The following is a 14,510-nucleotide window of genomic DNA, read 5'->3' on the forward strand; positions in this document are numbered from 1 at the left end:
ATGTAGCTGATAAAGAACTGGTGTTTGAGACGCTCAGTCCCAATGAATGCAGCTCTATTTTGTTCCAGTCAGAGTTGCTGGATCAATTTCAAAGGAAGCTCCAAGTACAACATGTTTCAATAGTTTAAATCGGAGGTTAGATGATATTATTATTATTATTAAAAATATTTGTTATTTCATTATTCACCTGCTGTTTAACCTATAAATTGCTTTACTCAGTTATAGTCAAATAAATGTGCAATTACAAACACTTCACCTTTGTATCTATTCGAGTTACACTCTAGGCCATCAAAGATTTACTCAGAATATAAGAAACAAAGTCTGCAGCTCACTGCTAGACAGAGAGGCCAATCTTTAACACGTCCTTATAACAACACACTTGGACCATAATAAACTCAGCATGCAGGTGCAATGGTGGGGAAAACTTCACCTATTAATTTTCTGCCCAGAGAATAGTCTGAATGTGACACAGTTCCACTGCTGGTCTAGCTTTGAGCACAGCCTGGGGCCAGCTAGGTAAAAGAATAAGGTAGCAACATAACAAATAAGTCACATGAGTCCTGCTAGAAAATCTTTTGAGTACTATACATTCTCTTTGCCTTTCTGATACAGGGTTTTGGGTATAGATTTCACAGGAAAGTTCCAAATCTCTCTGTGTTTAGTTATCGGAAATATTTTACTCCAATCTTACAACAACAACAAAATAGAACTGTTAGGAACATTATAAATTTGGCCAGAGAAGTGGGTTCTACAAAACAAAATACCTTAACTGTCAAATGCCAGGGTAAGGAGGTATGTATTCAACATATGAGAAAAACTATACAACAAAGATGCTAGACACATCTGTTTGGGGGTAGGGAGTTCAGATTCTACACACACAGTCTTGTTTCTGCTGCCCCGTTTTGGACTGCTCCTAATTTTGTATAACTTAACCTGAGCTAAATGCACGCACACATTTACTGTTGGCTTTGGTTTATTCTCCTGCTTTTATTTTTCAATTCTTTTGTAACTTCTTATCTATGTGTCCCATTTATGTGTGTTTCCATGCAATTAATTTTTTATTTCACTTTATCATATACACTTTCTAAGCAGGTGTCCTTTACTTAAAGATAGGCACCATACCACAGTCAGCAATTTTTTCATGAGTTTGGTTAGCTTGATTTTTTTTAAAAAAATTATGCTTAATTTCTGCTCCTTCAGTTTATTTCCTGACTGTTACTAATTGCTGCTGTCCAAACATGAGCCCCTTATCTACAGTTTTCTATCTGGCCTTGCCTTACTTTCCTTTCCCTTAGATGTACAATATCCTTAAGTTCTTTGATAATTTTGGTCTCTCTTCTGTCATGATTTTTCACAAATCCCTTTGGCCTGTGTTATTTTACACCTTAGGTGCTTCCTGTCAATTGAACATTCTTCTTGATTTGTTTGGAGGGAGGTAAACAACACTGGCTATTTAATGAGCATTCTCTGTATGTAGTGAGGGTAGACAACACTATGTGTAAGCACGTGTTATTCCATACTTTGCTCTGGCTTTTCCCATCACATAACATAAAAGTCCAGTCTTTTGGGGAAGTGGATATGGTGTGCAACTAGAATTATGCAATGTGATTTTGCTGTTATGTCTTTGAACCCCACCTGAAAATAGTGACAGTCTGGAAGCACCCAATGTTTCTTTTCCTCTCCATTCAGAAATTGATCTCTTATTCAGTCTGTGGTCATTGTTTCTCCATCAAGGTCTATAGTAACTGTGAATAGTTAGCTGCATTACACTTCCCTTCAAAAAATAAACCCCTCTCAAACTGACTGCTATTTTCCCAACATTCATATTTTTGCCCTAGTATCTCCTCCAAACTTCCTTTCCATCATTTTTCTTTCTGTACATATCCCTTCTTTGTGGCCAAATACAGTCAGCCTCGTCTATCTATCTTAACATAATCAGGAATACAGATATGAACACTATATATTTTCTGATAGTGTTATTTGCTTTTCTTTTAACCTGAAAAGTATTCTGGTAAGATCAAACTAATACCATAACTTGCATGGACTCTTTTCTGTGTGTTCCATGAATCAACTACTCACTTCACTTTCGTTTTGTTTTTCCCTTCTCCTTTTTCTTCCAACAAATGTTAACGCTGAGTGGAATGCTCTCTGTCTTCAATGTTCCTTCTCTATGTGCCTGCACATCTAGTACTATTGCATGTTCTCCCCCCCCCTAAAAAACAACAAGAAAAATTCAAAATGTCCATTTTCCAAGAAGGGTTTCAGGGGCAGGGTGAATCTGTGCAGCATCATATTCACTTTACTTGGAGTGTGATAAGTGACAGACAGCTGTTACTGGTTTCAGATCCACAATACTTTAGCCTGTTGCAAGGTGGCTTTGCAATCATTTCAAGATTCTGATGGAATTTAGTTTTGGGAATGAGAGCGTTGCACATTGGGCTGCTCCATCATCATGCATCAGGACAAGAGTAAGGATGTGTTTGCTGAGCACATTGGGGCTGTGAAGCCAATACTTTCAGTCACCTGACTGGGAACCATGTGCAATTCTGCACTGAGATTACTGTAGTAGAAACTTTTAACTTGTAATAGAAAAATCTGTTGTGTGACTCTCTCATAATGGCTTTTTAATCTTCACATCCCAAAATTTATGGCTGGTCCTTTATGTTCTGTCATCAACTAACATTTGGAAATACTGGCTGCCAGTTCTTCTTTGCAAAGCAAAGTACACAATTTTCAGTTCCCTCCCCATTAGAAATTACTGTGTCTTCGCCTATTTGTGTTCCAAACTTCAGCTAGTGGAGGTGCCATATCCATTTTGGGTACATTTCTTGGCTTCTTGTTTCTATGGACAGAATTAGAATGAGAATGGATTAGGGTGGCCACTTGTACATCACAAAAAAGGAGAGAAAGAAGACACAGATTTGCATAAAATGTGCATATGCTAACAGGTTTATAGATGCAAATTTAGAAACAATGTATATATTTTGAATACAAATACAGTACATTTCACCTTAGTGGGGAAGGTTGTGAGCAGCTGACCTGTGTGCCTGCTTAGTCAGATGCCCAGATAGGCAGCTTTAAGGCCCATGTTGCTCTCCCTTCATTTTTAAACCAGACTTTGTCTGGACAGCTCTTCAGATAGACAAACCCCATCAAGCAGAGGACTCTTCTCAAATCTCTTCAAATAGAGGACTGTGTTCTTAAAGTTGGAGTTGTACACATAGGATCATAGAATGGCCTGTCTGTAAAGGCATACAGGAGGCAAAGCTAACAAGAGCTGAAAATATACCTGGGCTTCATTTCAGGTGAGCTGGTGGGGGTTTCCAAATTTCTGGAAACAAATGATGGCATGTCACTTACTGTTCACCGATGCTAGGTTTGAATTTGAGGCAAAGAAGTCACCTATGTAGTTTATCACCCATTGCATTTTTATTGCAAATTACATACTTGAGCAGCTTCATTCATTCAACTGAAGTCATTTCAGGTGACCTTTTCTTCAGTACAGCAGCTCTGAACAGAGCATTGTGAAGTTGCTAATTGTTTTGGACATGGTATGCAAGAACTCTTGAGGGAGTTGAGCCTTGTTGTTCAGCGATTACAGCACACAAATTGACTTGGGTGTTTTATTTCTGTGGTGACGGGGGCATGCGAAGCAATAAATTTCTTTCGCGGATCATCTAATCATGAAAATAATGTTGAGGTATTTTGATTGACGTGCTGAAGCTGTTAATTTGGAGCATATCAAGATCAAATGGAAGTTATTGCAATTAGTCAGTGATTGTGTTATATTTTCAGTTTCAGTTTTTAAATGCCACATTTTACATATTTCCCCTTGCATTTTAAAGCCATAATTCATGATCATGGGATGTTGGTGACAATGTTGTGTTTCACATGGTCAGTGTTTCCTTCCTTCTCAAAATAAGAGTCTGCTTTAAGTTTTGGAGTATTCAGTCTCAGTATTTTATACTGCCAGTAATTACCGTAAGTGGTGATTTGTGCCTGTTGGGCATAACCTGTAAGGCACTAACCTAGTGCAGCCTTCAGCTACCTGGTACCATCCAGATGTTTTGGACCACAGCTGCCATTTGCACCAGCCAGCATATGCTGAAGTCCATTAAAGTAAGTTCAGCTAATACTATATAACCCAGTTACAGATGGGTAGCCGTGTTGGTCTGCCATAGTCGAAGTAAAAAATTCTTTCCTGTAGCACCTTAAAGACCAACTAAGTTAGTTCTTGGTAAGAACTAACTTAGTTCTTACCAAGAACTAACTTAGTTGGTCTTTAAGGTGCTACAGGAAAGAATTTTTTACTTCGACTATATAACCCAGTGCTGCTTATTTATCCTGGAGGAGTTCTCTCAACCAGAAGTCTTCCCCAGACCTACTTCTGGAGATACGGTAATTTCTTAACTAGCGATATGAAGGACTAAGCTTGGAACTTTATACCTAAAAACCATTTGCTCTCCCAGTGGCTTCTGCCCCCAAATAACATTGCTGTCAGTGTAAACTATAGTGCAGCATAACATCTGCACCAGTGCTAATGCTTACCATGCTTAATTTTTAACTGCTGCTTGAAGTTAGTTTCATAACACTGCCTGAAGCTAGCCATGTTTTACATTAGCTTTGATAACAGTGGTAACTCAACTGGGATGTGAAGGATGGAGAGAATTCACATAAGGTTGGATTGTCTCAGGAAATACTTGCACCATTGGGAAATCATTGCTTACTGGCATACACAAATAGCTGATAGAAATTGCTGGGAAACTTTAGTTCTTGACCCAGGAAGTACAACTGTTACAACTTCTATGATGTATGAATGACAATTGCACTATGGGCACCTACTTATTGTTAATGAAGGACTTTGTGGCCAGACATGTTTTATCCAACTTGCAGGGGAAATGAATATTTGTTGGGAGTTCTTTGATTAAGCGCTGATTCAGTTCCAAATTGAGATTAGGTCCCCCCCCCATCACTATTCTATTCTTTAGAGATTTGCTGTTGTCATTAAGTATTGTGGATGCTGCTACTCTTAGTGTACTATTTCTTCTTCTGCTCCCCAGAAAGACGTATTGGGAAATAACTGGGGAGTACTAGTTAATTCTGAAGTCCCACATGTGTGGGAAACTGCAAAAGAAAAATGACTGACTGTCTGAATTCAAAAAGTGCATGGGGCTTGACTCACTCAGTAGCCCTTAAAGCCCATAGCAGAGTTTAAAACAGAGATATATGCAGCATTTGCAAAACATAGGAAATATAGGTTGTTAGATCTTTGAATGACCCAGTATTGTTGTTGGCATCTGTCCGTCTTGAGACAATAGAGTGCACATCCGGAGGTGATGTCAAACCTCTGCATTAGCAGCACCAAAGTGACCTCCCTGGGGCGCAAGCCTGGGCCGTGTATATGGAGGTCCTGGGCTACTCAGACAACAAAACCCCTGTCTCAGCCTTGCTGATGTGGTCCAGAGGAAAGCAGAACAATATGTTTGGTACCAGCTTGGCCTCAGGAGTTGCCAGAAAGATGTGTACAAGGAACTATTCAACTATCTTAGGACTCCACTCTGGATTTGTGTAGGGTTTACTTTATTCTCCAGAAGATCTCCCACAAGGCAGCACAGGTTTATGTTCAGAGTTTTCCTTCTGCTAGATGGGCTACCTTCCCAGTCTGACAAGCCCTGTTTGCCCATCACTTCCCTCTACAGCACACGCAGAATCCTCCTTCTTGACCGTTGGATCCACTATTGGTCTAGTCTGCTCAATCTGCCAGAGCCTGTCTTTGTGTTTGGGGGAGGTCCCTAACTCACCAAGGGTTTGAGACCCAAAGGTTATCCTCACCTGGTTTAACTGGCCAGTCGAAGCTGTTCCTAGGGTGTGGCTACTGTTGTATGCAGACAGTTTCTAGGAGCCACAGGTGAGAGCTGAGTGCAGGGTGGGGACCAAAGGTGGACAAACTACAAAGCACAACATGTCCCCCATCAGAGGTATTACCCCTCCCCTTTACAGCTTCTCTAGAAATGTACTGCTTTGTGGTCCTTAACCCCTTCATCTACTTACTAGCATGGTTGTGCATGGTTGGGTTTGACTGAAAAATCTCCCACAAGGCACACTACACTCAATAAATACGGGTAGCATTATGAAGTCTGAATCTACACTCTGTCTCCATCTTCTAGCAGGAGACGGAGCTTCCAGTAGTTAGAGCAGCATACCTAAAGCAAATGGTTACCACAAGTGACCAAGCAAATTTATAATCACAAAATGGCAAGATATAGTTTTTAATTTTAATCTAGCAAAAACAACAACAATGTATTTTATTTCTATCTCTGAATTCTACTAAGCATCAACCACTCACTCTTTTTATGTCAGCAAGCCACCATCATGGCTATTTATTTGGAGTCAGGCAGTGTACTGTGAGCAACAAAGGTAGGAGTGTGAAAGTAGAACAGATGTGAAATGTCGAAGATTTTTTTTTTTTTAGTATTCACAGCTGTGCCCCATATGACTTTTCTGGCACCCAAGAGCAAAGAGGCTTACCGTTACCTGATCTCATCTGTAATGTTTTATATGACGTTTCTTTGAACATTATTAATAATCCCAACTGCAAAAGAAAAATGGAGCACATGACTAATGGGTATTTATCTATTTGCCTGCTGTTTGTATCCTTCTTGCTGCTCAGAATACATAAATATTCAAATGTCATTATTTGGAAGGGCAAATGAACTTGCAACAGAAAATGTGTTGGTTTTTCATGCCGCCAATAATTATTTCTTGTTTGGAAATGGAATGGTTCAAATTTGTATTAATTCAGAAAGTATCGTATTGTCTTAATTCAGAATGCATACACACATTCTTTCTCCCTTTTTCTCATTCTCTCTCTCTCTCTCTCTCTCTCTCTCTCTCTCTCTCACACACACACACACACACATGCACACATGCACAACAACTGTTACTAGGAATTATTATTTGAAGGTGTTGCCAGATGCACTATTATCACAGATTTCTGCATAGAAGAATTTCAATAGGAATGTTCATGGTATTGTAGTTCTTACATGTTTAAGAAAAATTAATAGCTGTAGTTAGAAGATAATTACAAAGAAGAAATGCTTTTAAATAATGCCATGGCTAATCTTTTCCTGACAGAAAGCAGAAGAAGAAGATCTTGTCCTTACCCCTGATGGCACCAGGGAATTCCTCACCTTTGAAGTTCCCCTTAATGATTCTGGATCAGCTGGGCTTGGTGTTAGTGTGAAAGGTAACCGGTCAAAAGAGAACCATGCAGACCTGGGCATCTTTGTCAAGTCCATTATTAATGGTGGAGCAGCTTCTAAGGTAAGTGGATAAATAAGTAGCATTTTTAAAGGACCTGGTAACTTTCCATTATTTATTTTCTTTAACATGTTTTCCAATTCTTTCCTGATTTTTCCTTTGAATCATAAGTATATTTCATCATTTTATTATATTTTATTGCTATGGAACATCTACAGTTTCCACCTTGATCACCAATGAAACAGCAAGACACTATTAAAGAAAATAAAACATTATTCTTTTATGAGGGAAGTTCCAGACCTGCCTACTTATAAAATGGTATGGTCAATGGGAGATTTTGCAGCCAACCAACAACAAGTTTCCTAGGACTCCTGTGGCCCAATCAGGAGGAACATCTACAATCCTGGGTTCAGTATTCTTGGAGGTCTTCTGCCTGACCATGCAGATTTAGCAGCACAACCTATCTGAACCATAGAGTGGTCATTGCCTGTAGCACCCAGCTAGTTACACAATAGACCTGAAAGAGGTGGGAATGAATGATACGAGTTGGACATATGGCAGTGAAGTGAGTACCCTCTCCTTTTTGCCAAGACTAGAGAGACCAACAAGTGTTTTGCTCTTATAGGAACACATGGTGTTGCCTTATATAGAGTTAGACCATTGGTCCTTCTGGCTCAGTAATGTCCACACTGATTGGCTGCAGCTCTCCAGAGTTTCAGACAGAAGACATGCCCAGGGCTACCTGGAGATGCCAAGAATTGAACTTGGATCCTCCTGCATCCAAAGCAGATGCTCACAGCCCTTCCTCACATGAATTGCATTTGCTTTCAAACCATGGAAGACACCTATTTGGAAAAGAAGTCCATAGTGATGCCAGGGAGAAAGCTCTCTTTCTCCCTTTTCTGGCCCCAGGGACAGAAGAGCCAAAAGTGATGACATACTCCTTGGACTCTAAATAAAAAAAAAGAATTCCTTCCAGTAGCACCTTAGAGACCAACTCAGTTTGTTATTGGTATGAGCTTTCGTGTGCATGCCAATAACAAATAACCAATACCAATACCAAACTTAGTTGGTCTCTAAGGTGCTACTGGAAGGAATTATTTTTTATTTTGTTTCAACTATGGTAGACCAACACGGCTACCTACCTGTAACTAGATCCTTGGACTCTGTTATAGATGGGATTATTCACATATAAATGCACGATGCCACCATCTCATAAGAATATTGAATGTTGTAATATGAAGAGAGGAAGGTCCCAATGTTCAGCGGAGCTATGTTAACAATGCTGTATAATTTTATTGTAACTAGTATGGCTTGGGGATTACTTTCAGGGGCTCAGGGAGGAAAGACGGGAACAACTCTTAAAAGCACATTTCACTTAGTATGCTGTTTACATAAACAGATTATGATAATGATGTGAAGTTCAAATATGTATATAATTGGGAACGATATGTCTGTAGTGATTTCTTCAAAAGTCATTATAGTTGTGTTCGCTTAACCATAAACCCTCAGGATTAAGATTTTTTCTTCCTAGCTAAAAGATGCCGGAAAGGTCCTTTATTTTTTCCTAACGTGAACATTATTCCCTTGCCAGGATGGAAGACTCCGAGTGAATGATCAGCTAATAGCAGTAAATGGAGAATCGTTATTGGGCAAAACGAACCAAGATGCCATGGAAACCCTGCGAAGGTCCATGTCCACAGAGGGAAACAAGCGTGGAATGATTCAGCTCATTGTGGCAAGGCGAATAAGCAAGTGCAATGAGGTAAGAGCTGTGTGCCTTTTATCACTGATAAGATTTTGTTTCATAGGGAAAATTATACGATGGGAGGAAACATGGAAAAGCCCATTCTTCGAAGTATAATTATCTGATTATAGTATAATATACCATAATATAATTGCACTCCAGTATCTGTAAGTAATTGGGATCATGATGGCATAGAAACAAATAAAATAAATTTGGTCATGTTTCACAGGGACCTTTTCTTCACACATACCCCAATGTAATTAATATGATAACTATTGAAATCTGTATAGCTTCAATAGCACTTGTATTATACCAGCTACTCTGGCTTCCAGTATGTTTCTCGGTCCAACTGAAAGTGCTGGTGTTTAACCTTTAAAGTCCTAACCAGTCTGAGCCCAAGTAATCCGACAGGCCACCTACTGCTGAACCATCCCACCCACACTCTGAAATCCCAGTTGGAGGCCCTCTCAGTGTGTCTATCTCCTAGGTCTGTGAGGTGGGGTATCATGGGGGAGAGGGCCTTTTCCGCAGAGCCTTTGGAACTCTTTCCCAGTAGAGCTTCAACAGGCAGATACACTTCAGGCCTTTTGGGAGAGACTCATTTCCTTTGATTGGCCTTTGTGCTAGCTGGATGGAGGTTGGAATATTATGTTGTTTCTATTGTGAATCTCATTTATTCTCACTTTCTGTAAATTTTTTTAAAAGGTTTTTTTTTAAGGTTATATTTCTATAAGCCACTTTGCCTTGAGAAGCAGAGGTGGGCTGGCCACCTTATCTAATGTTTAAAAAGTTGTGAAAAGGTGTCATTTGGCTAAAACTGAGTGGATTTGGGGCTTGTGAATTTCATTAAAGAGTTCTCACCCTTTGTTCCATAGTTTAAGTACTTAGAAAATCATTCTGTTTGAAGCCCCCTCTGTTAAGAAAAAAAGTTTGGAAGCAGGAATCTTATCTATTTTAAGGGAGGGGGAGATCCGTACCACACATGTACTGTGGTATGAAAACAGAGCTTACCATTCCTGATGTGGTTCTGACACCTTTGATGGCTCTGTTCCATTCCATTTCTGCATTAACATGTGACTCTAAAATAAAAACAGAAACTGTACAAAATTCCTGTTTAACAGGCTGGATCTAGGCACATCAAAGAAGCGTTTGAGTTAAATGTGTTGTAAATTTAAACAGGGAAAACAGGTAGAGAAAAACGGGACTCTGGTGGCACAATGTTATATCGCATATACAACACATATAAATCATTTTTTCTTTACCAGTGTAGCCAAGTCTATAGTTTATCACAAAATATAAATTTAAATATCTGTTTAATCTTGGTAGACACATTTCTAAACTTATTTTATCCTAAACTACTTTTTGGATACCTATTTTGATACATCCCATTTATTTGATACATTGAGTTGAAAATGCATCAGAAAATTTGAAGAAGTGCAAGATATCAAGGCTGTAACGCCATCCTGTATTCTTGAGAACTTTTTCAACCATTGTTTTTTGGAGCAGGACTGTGTTTTTGCTTTTCCATGCAACTGACATTGGTTTATGAGGGAAAATCCAAATTCCACACCCTACCAATACCATTTGGACCAACCAAATGGTGCAGAACAGGGGGGGAAAGCTTTTGAGTTCTCCAGAACTATTAATCAGGCTGGATCTTAAGCCATGGAGTCACAGTCTTTAGTTGTAGTGTGGAAGGAACTAGCAGACTTCTTTACATTATGTTTCACTAGGTGCTGTGCAGTTTCAAGTTGCAACTGGGTCTGCCCCTAGTATCTCTGGGGCAAAGAAGCATAGATAAAGTGCATATACATACATTTGCATACATATATTTAAATGTTGTATAAACACCTCTGTTTCTGCAAAACCCTGAATCTGACACTGTAGAATCTTTCTTGTTAAGACTGGGTACAATCCAGGCAAAGCCAAAATTCAGAACCTGGTGTGTGTGTTTGCATTATTGTACACCCTCAGGATAAAAACTTATCTATATACACTATTGTACCGTTAGTGCTCAAGACGGTAAGCATAAATACAGATTTAATGTCACATACTCTAGGAAACATGTAGCTGGCAGGTTGTTGCTCAGCTTCCACTTATTCCAGTGCATGGCCTCAATAAAGCATGTTTTAAACAAGTGTGTTGAACTTTGGCCCAGGCAAACAAGGTAGACGCCAGAAAGTCTCAGGGCCTATAAATAAAATGTGTGGCGGAGTTAAGCACATTGAGAAATAGCCTTGTGTATCACTGCACAAGCTGCCTTCTGTTAGAGCTTAATATTAGGGGATAGACAATGTCTGTCTTGCTTTTCTCCAAGCTTTTGTCTGGGAAAATTAAAATATGTTTCTCTTTCAGAAGTGGTTGCATAAATCCCCCAGATCTCTGTTGTTGAAATGGCTACCTCTGCTGTTCAGGATGTCACTGGTTTGTGTTAGGGCTGGAAAACAGTATTGGTTGGGAAGCTTATCAAGGCATCACAGCTATAACACAATGTGAAAGGTTATGTTCAACTTGTTCACCCTCATAATTGTTTTCTACATCCGATTCCAAAGATTTATAACTTTGTAAGTCTACATTTGAATCATGAGGGATGTTCAGAGAGGTGTTGCTGGAGGTGGAATTTTGATTGGAGAAATCATTGTAGCTGGTAATAAGTTGAAAAATTCCCTTTTCTGTTTTTAACCCAGAGGCCACTTTTTTCTTTGGCTGTTAGAATAATGATAGTACTTCAGACTAATGTGTTCTGGGATTTAAATTGGAGTTTTGTACATTGTCTTGTAATAAAAAAGAAGGTAAAATGTGACTTTTAGCATATTGGGCCACAGAGATTGTATTCATTTTAAATACTCCTAAATTGCCAGACTTCTTTTTTAAAAAAAAGGTTTTTAAGAGCAGTACAAGCCTTTCACTGGCATCGTATTTTAGACCTCAGTGGCCACTGAAAGACTGGGCTCTACTTCAGTTGACCTGAATTTTATTTTTTATTTTTTTTACAATTATTTGAGTGAAACAGTAAAAAAGTTTAATTAAAGGGTAGTGTGTGTGTGCACGTGCGTATGGCCATGCTTCTTGTGAAAGGGTACAGGGTCTTCAAATTTGGCAGAGGGACCTGCTTCTCTTTCTCTTTGGTTTTTGAGTGTCTGTTCCGAATCTTCCAAAACCAAACATTCCCTGCTTCCCAATGTTCATTACCTACCTTCATGACAACCCTAGACAGATGAAAATTAAAATAATGATGGGAGGAAAACTTAATGTTACCACGTACTGTTTTGGCATTGCATTTTTAGATGGTCATTCCCCCCTACTTTATTAATACACCACCTGGCAATTACTGTATTTTTCGTTCTATAGGATGCACCGGACAATAGGACGCACCTTGTTTTAGAGGGGGGAGAACAAGAAAAAAAAATCTCCCCCTCTCTGCCCAGCGCCCCTTCAGCGAAGCGGCAGGAGGCGCTGGGCAGAGAGGGGGAGAATTTTCCCCCTCATGTTTTCCCCCTCTATAACAAGGTGCCGTTTAAGGTGCGTTCAGTCGCCTTCAGGCGGCTACCTTGGAAGCCTGGAGAGCGAGAGGGGTCGGTGTGCACTGACCCCTCTCGCTCTCCAGGTTTCAGGTTCCTTTTGACCTGCTCTTTGGGGCTGGCGGGGGGAAGCCCACCACCAGCCCCAAAGAGCAGGTCAGGGAGTAGCGGAAAGACGCGCAGCGGAGAGGCTGCTGCCATAGCCGCGTGTCACCTCTCCAGCCGGGAGTGGGTCGCGGGGGGCTTCTTTAGCCCCGCGCACGCTCTCCTGGCTGGAGAGGTAGCGCGCAGCTAAAGAGGCTGCTGCAATAGCTGCGTGTCACCTCTCCAGCTGGGAGAGGGTAAGCGGGGCTTCTTTAGCCCCGCGCGCGCTCTCCCGGCTGGAGAGGTGGCGCGCGGCTAAAGAGGCTCCTGCCATAGCCGCGTGTCACCTCTCCAGCTGGGAGAGGGTAAGCGGGGCTTCTTTAGCCCCACGCGTGTTCTCCCGGCTGGAGAGGTGGTGCGCGGCTAAAGAGGCTCCTGCCATAGCCGCGCGTCACCTCTCCAGCCGGGAGAGGATCGCGGGGCTATGGCTTCTTCGCTCCATAGGACGCACACACATTCCCCCTTCATTTTTGAAGGGGAAAAAGTGCGTCCTATAGAGCGAAAAATACGGTATATTGTTGAAATGCCAGTGGTCATTTAACTGTCCCTTTATCATTTGTTAGATAAGGAACGAACAGGTTCTGGTTAGAGCAGGTAGTATTTATCAAGTACCTAGTATTTATCGAGCAGCTTGTTCTTATCTAGATGATGAAGGACCATGTGACAAAGTCCCATTTCTTATTTAAAACATGGCTCTGTCTGCATAAGGACAAAAGTGCCTGTTTTAGTGTGGGCTGCTTTCCTGCTCATGACTGATTTGTGCAATAACATTACAGCTTCTGACCAGCGACTAAGAGTGACACTATGATAAACTTTTGTTTTGTTGCCAGATGTCATTCTATTCTTGAAAGAGATTAGGGAACAATGGGCACCCTTTTTTATTTTAACTCAGCCCAACCCCCACCTGTTTTGACTGTAGACATATGTATGACATTAAGAAAATAACTGCTGAATAACTTATGGACAGTAAGGAAGGAGTGCATGCTTAAAAGTGCCATAAAATTTTTATAAATGCAATTAAAAGTTGAGCACCGAACATTGTTGTTGTTGGTGTTTTGGAAGTATCTTAAAAATCCCAAGAGGGCTGTCTGGAATGATGCTAGGGTTAAGCAGGTGAGTAATCACTGGATGGTGGACTAGATGGGCCTTTGGTCTGACTCTTTGGGCAAGACTCTTCTCATGTTCTCCCATCTCAACATTTCTGTCTGCATGGGGAACAGGGAACATTTCAGGAAATGGTGTATATTCCGCAGCCCTGTTTGTCTCTGCTACATGAAACAGACCTCAAAGCAAAGTTCAGGAGCCACTAGATCACCTTGTCCCCATCCCCTCCCTTCCTGCCTAAGCTACTCCCTTGGTTTGTAATTAGCATGCATATGCCTTGTCTAACAGGGAAGTCTGTCCTACTTGAAGCAGATGTCCTCACTAGTAGAGGAAGTTGTGTCATGGGTGTTTGGAGGGATGGTTGCTTAGCCTGGAGCCTTGCCTTGCCTGAGAGATTCTTTCCCATCATGAGCAGCTATCCACCACATATGATGTCAGGGTAGATAAATAACATGAAGCTAATGTTTTCATACATATCTCAGTAATACCTGCAATAATCCATGCAAGATTGGATTTAAATATATTGTTACGAAAGTTGCCCACCATACCCAGTCTCTGCCAAGTAGTAGCAAGAATCCAGAGTTATGTTTCTGTTGGGAATCAAGTTCTTAATAAATATGGTTTATTCCACACATATTTGCACCAGAAGTTTTCGATGCAGGAAGTGCACAGTTTACAGCATTCATGCCTCAAAAGGGGCTTGTTCCTCACAGCAGTGAAGCTTTGGATTCCAC

General features: G+C 40.6%; 1 protein-coding gene across 4 annotated transcripts in view; it reads left to right on the plus strand.

The window, feature by feature from the left end:
- PARD3 (par-3 family cell polarity regulator) overlaps positions 1-14,510 on the plus strand; it is a 543,662-nt gene that overhangs the window by 332,503 nt on the left and 196,649 nt on the right. For all 4 annotated transcript variants that reach the window (XM_080973988.1, XM_080973985.1, XM_080973986.1 and 1 more), the window contains 2 exons: positions 7,135-7,323; positions 8,855-9,025. In XM_080973988.1, the coding sequence (XP_080830114.1) occupies positions 7,135-7,323; positions 8,855-9,025 (360 nt within the window). The remainder of the gene's footprint in view (positions 1-7,134; positions 7,324-8,854; positions 9,026-14,510) is intronic.

Source organism: Podarcis pityusensis (genome assembly GCF_964106645.2).
Source record: "Podarcis pityusensis genome assembly, chromosome: 12".
Lineage (NCBI taxonomy): Eukaryota > Metazoa > Chordata > Lepidosauria > Squamata > Lacertidae > Podarcis > Podarcis pityusensis.